Below are 3686 nucleotides of genomic sequence, written 5' to 3'. Positions count from 1 at the left end.
GACATAAATGCTTAACCTAGCTGTTTCGGACTTCAGTACTGATCCTGTCAGCAGTCGTCATCTGTTTTCATGTACCGTACATGTCACAGGAACCCATCTTACATTTTGATTTGTATATATACCAAACGAAAGAGATCGATACATATCATCGGTAAATCGGTACATTATTTTGCTGTTGTGTTAGCTAGTTTGTTGCTAATACGGTTTGAAAAAAAAATTTGTTTGTTTTACGCGCAGGTTCAATTAATATTTTCTGATGTGAAACATATTAATGAAGTGAGAGGGAAAAGGTGAACACTGGTGCCTTTAATATTATTGGAGAAAACAATTAGGGTTTCCCTGCATGCATGTAATTAACTGTCGGTAAGCAACTGACTGAAAAACGAAAAACCCCATTAATACTTGAAACCTCATCACTCTTAAATTCTCTACTAACCTTGGAAACTAAATAGCGACACTGCTGCTGTAAATACCAGTGCACCCCCCTCTGGTAAAATCAATCGTTCTCCTCTCTCTCTCTCTCTCTCTTCAGAGGCCTCAAACCCAAAGTGCTTATCGCGGTGCCACCTCATTGAATGCACGCGGCAGCATGAGAAACAACAGAGGGTGGAGAGATAAAGCGGGTGAGTTAAGAGAGTTCACTTCGATCCAATCAAGCATACTTTGTGCAAAGGCTATAACCTCCTCTCGTGTAATAAATGCGCCTTGCTGTCTTCTTTTGACTCCCTTCAAAACCAGCCCTTGGCCACCTTAGCTTCCTCTCCATTTCCACCTCCCCTCTCTCTCTAGATTCTAGGGTCAGCGCTGTAAGACTCTCTTCTCTTGGTTTCTTTCGTTCATTCTTTTCTTTATCCCCAATATATATGACAGCCACCCACCTCTGCTTTGGACCCTTGTCACTTCTCTTCCTTTTCTAAATTAAAAAAATAAAAAAATAAAGGAATAGAAAGAAAGGGATCTTTCTCATCTGTTCTCCATATACAAGTAGCGTCACCTATAAGATCAAAAAGAGAGGAAAAAGAAAGGAAGGAGAATTTTAGGAAGGAATTATGGGGAGGCCACCGTGCTGTGATAAGTTAGGGGTGAAGAAGGGGCCTTGGACTCCTGAAGAAGATCTCATACTTGTATCTTACATCCAAGAGCATGGCCCCGGTAACTGGCGCTCTGTCCCTACCAACACTGGTACTCTCTCCCTCTCTCATGCTTATCCTTTGTGTAGTTTTAGTTAAATAAATTCATGGATCTGAAAAAGGAAATATTTGTTCCATTGATTAGATTATATTTTAGGTTTCCATCTTGTGTTAAGTTCAGGTATTGTTGCTTTCTTAGACTTTCATATTAGGGAAGTTACATCGAGCTCTGAGCTAATTTAGGACCTAGGGTCCGATGGCTACAGAATTTTCTTTCCTATTATTTATTAAATTATTTATTTAAAATACTTGTAGGGTTGATGAGGTGTAGCAAGAGTTGTCGGCTGCGCTGGACTAATTATCTCCGACCAGGAATCAAGCGAGGCAATTTCACTGATCAAGAGGAGAAGCTTATCATACATCTCCAAGCTTTGCTTGGCAATAGGTACTTTCAATTGATAAATTCAATTTTTCGTTTGTAAATCAAGATTTCAGCATAAAATTTATAAGACTTTGGCTTTATTTTTCATTCAAGCGATATATTATATTTAATTATTAGCTTTTTAAACTTTAAAAGGTACAAGTTGGATTAATTATGATCTATTTCCTCGTGTGTGTACATATCATGCATGCATAGACTACTTAGAGTTGTTTTCAATCAAATTCACGTTGTTAACTACCCTTTGTTAACAAGTACTACACCAGTAATTTTCAACAAATTCCTTTGATATCTCACATCAGTTGTATGAGAATATATATTTCACCTAATTATTATAACGGTTGCATGGCCTATCACAGGTGGGCTGCAATTGCCTCATATCTCCCTGAGAGAACGGACAATGACATCAAAAACTACTGGAACACCCACCTAAAGAAAAAACTAAAGCGGTTGCAAATGGGGGAAGAAGGAGAAAGCACCAGCAAGAAGTCGTTAAGCAACAACCAATCCATGTTGAAGGGTCAATGGGAGCGCCGGCTCCAAACCGACATCCACATGGCACGACAAGCCCTTCGTGAAGCCTTATCTCTAGATTCAGATCCAGTCCATCCAAATCCCTCACAACATAGTTATCTTTCTAGCCCGGTAACTACTAGCCAGGCTAGTCAGACTGCTGTTTCATCAAGTGGGATTTACGCATCCAGCACTGAGAACATAGCTAGGTTGCTCGAAGGGTGGATGACCAATAAACCAAAATCACAGGCTGAGCAGTCTGAGGAGTCAGCTTCAGGGTCAACCCGCAACTGCATCAATAAAGGTTTGGTTGGTTATACTGAGTCTGATTCCAGTGAGGGTTCCGCGAGTTTCAAGCGAGAACTGGCAACACCTGACATGTCAGAATTTGGATCGGAGCCTGCTCAAGTGCCACTTTCTGTCATCGAGAATTGGTTGTTTGATGAAAGTACTGCTATGGTGCAAGGTGTTGGACTTGGTCTGGTTGAGATGCAATTAGGGGATGGATCGGGTTTGTTCTGAGTAGAGGTTTAGTATAAGTTATAAGGTTTTCTTCTTCTCTGTTGAGGTGCTCTCTTCTGTAGGTGGGGGACTGATTGTGTTAACTAAATTAAGTCTTACACTTAGATGTGTGATTAGAGAGAGATAAGTGGTTTGAAAAAAATTAATAGGGAAGAGGGGTGGGGGATCTCTTCGAAACAAGTGTAGATCAAATAGATTATTAAGATAGATGTTATATATAAGGTACTTGGAAGCTTTGTTTGAGAATAATACTACATAATGAAACAAGCTTAATTATGCATGTGATATATTGGGTTGTTTTGCTTCCCTGATATTTGTCTTTTGTCAATGAGAAAACGGAGTAGGTAGCCGGGTTGTACTTATCTTCTTATCTGTTTTTGTGATAAATTGTTTTTGCAATATTGTCTTTTTTGAGTTTTTTCTTTAACATGAAATACTCCCTGAAGTTTTGTTCTTGCATGTGGGAAAAATGAAACTATATATATGGAGGTAAGAAAAAAAAAAAATAGTACTGTAACTGTTAGCTTAGAATATAGAAGTCTTCTACTAAAATTATTGAAAAATGAAAACAAAAAAGGGAATACACAGAAAAGTGAAAGGAAAATTAAGATTCCTTTGGAGAAGTTTTACATGATGTAATACAAAAAAAACCCACTGATTTAATATGCGTAAATTAATTATTTTTCATGTTTCTTGCTTGCAAATTCTATTCATGTCTACATGCACACTGTACGCTTCATAATATCACCAATTCTAACATCACATTTCAACTGGTCACTGTAGCAGAAGAAGTGAAGAACACATCAGCTCACAATTAATTAAGACTGCTACAGAGAAGTGGGAGCAAGTGGGAAGTCCACATCCAGTCGCTTTTGAGCTATAGCTCGTTGCATTAACACGTTACACGTATGCACATTGTCGGGGGACCGATCTCGAGATCTGTGCTGACATATCGCGAATTGATCAGACGGCTAAGCTGGTGAGGAATCAGAATTAATGTTGTAGGGGACCTCTGACTATTAGCATTTCCATTGATAGCAATCAACTTGAAACCATGCCGGTGCTTAATGAACCTTGGATCC

At 38.9% G+C, this 3686-nt stretch overlaps 1 protein-coding gene across 1 annotated transcript; it reads left to right on the top strand.

Moving 5' to 3' along the window:
- The first annotated feature begins 765 nt into the window (after positions 1-765).
- Positions 766-2889, top strand: LOC144574166 (myb-related protein 306-like). The gene is made up of 3 exons (XM_078324046.1): positions 766-1182; positions 1446-1575; positions 1929-2889. Exons 1-3 carry the CDS (start codon positions 1050-1052, stop codon positions 2602-2604), a joined length of 939 nt encoding a protein of 312 aa, XP_078180172.1. The 5' UTR covers positions 766-1049; the 3' UTR covers positions 2605-2889.
- The last annotated feature ends 797 nt before the right edge of the window (positions 2890-3686 follow it).

This window comes from Carex rostrata, chromosome 22 (assembly GCF_964058835.1).
Source record: "Carex rostrata chromosome 22, lpCarRost1.2, whole genome shotgun sequence".
NCBI lineage: Eukaryota > Viridiplantae > Streptophyta > Magnoliopsida > Poales > Cyperaceae > Carex > Carex rostrata.
The sequence above is the reverse complement of the archived record's forward strand: the minus strand, read 5'-3'. Positions and strand labels throughout refer to the sequence as shown.

Bases quoted from the DNA above. Each gene is read 5' to 3' on its own strand.
- LOC144574166 (XM_078324046.1), top strand. From the start codon at position 1,050: ATGGGGAGGCCACCGTGCTGTGATAAGTTAGGGGTGAAGAAGGGGCCT. The intron at 1,183-1,445 runs GTACTCTCTCCC...AAATACTTGTAG, and splicing joins CTCTGTCCCTACCAACACTG to GGTTGATGAGGTGTAGCAAG. The intron at 1,576-1,928 runs GTACTTTCAATT...GGCCTATCACAG, and splicing joins CAAGCTTTGCTTGGCAATAG to GTGGGCTGCAATTGCCTCAT.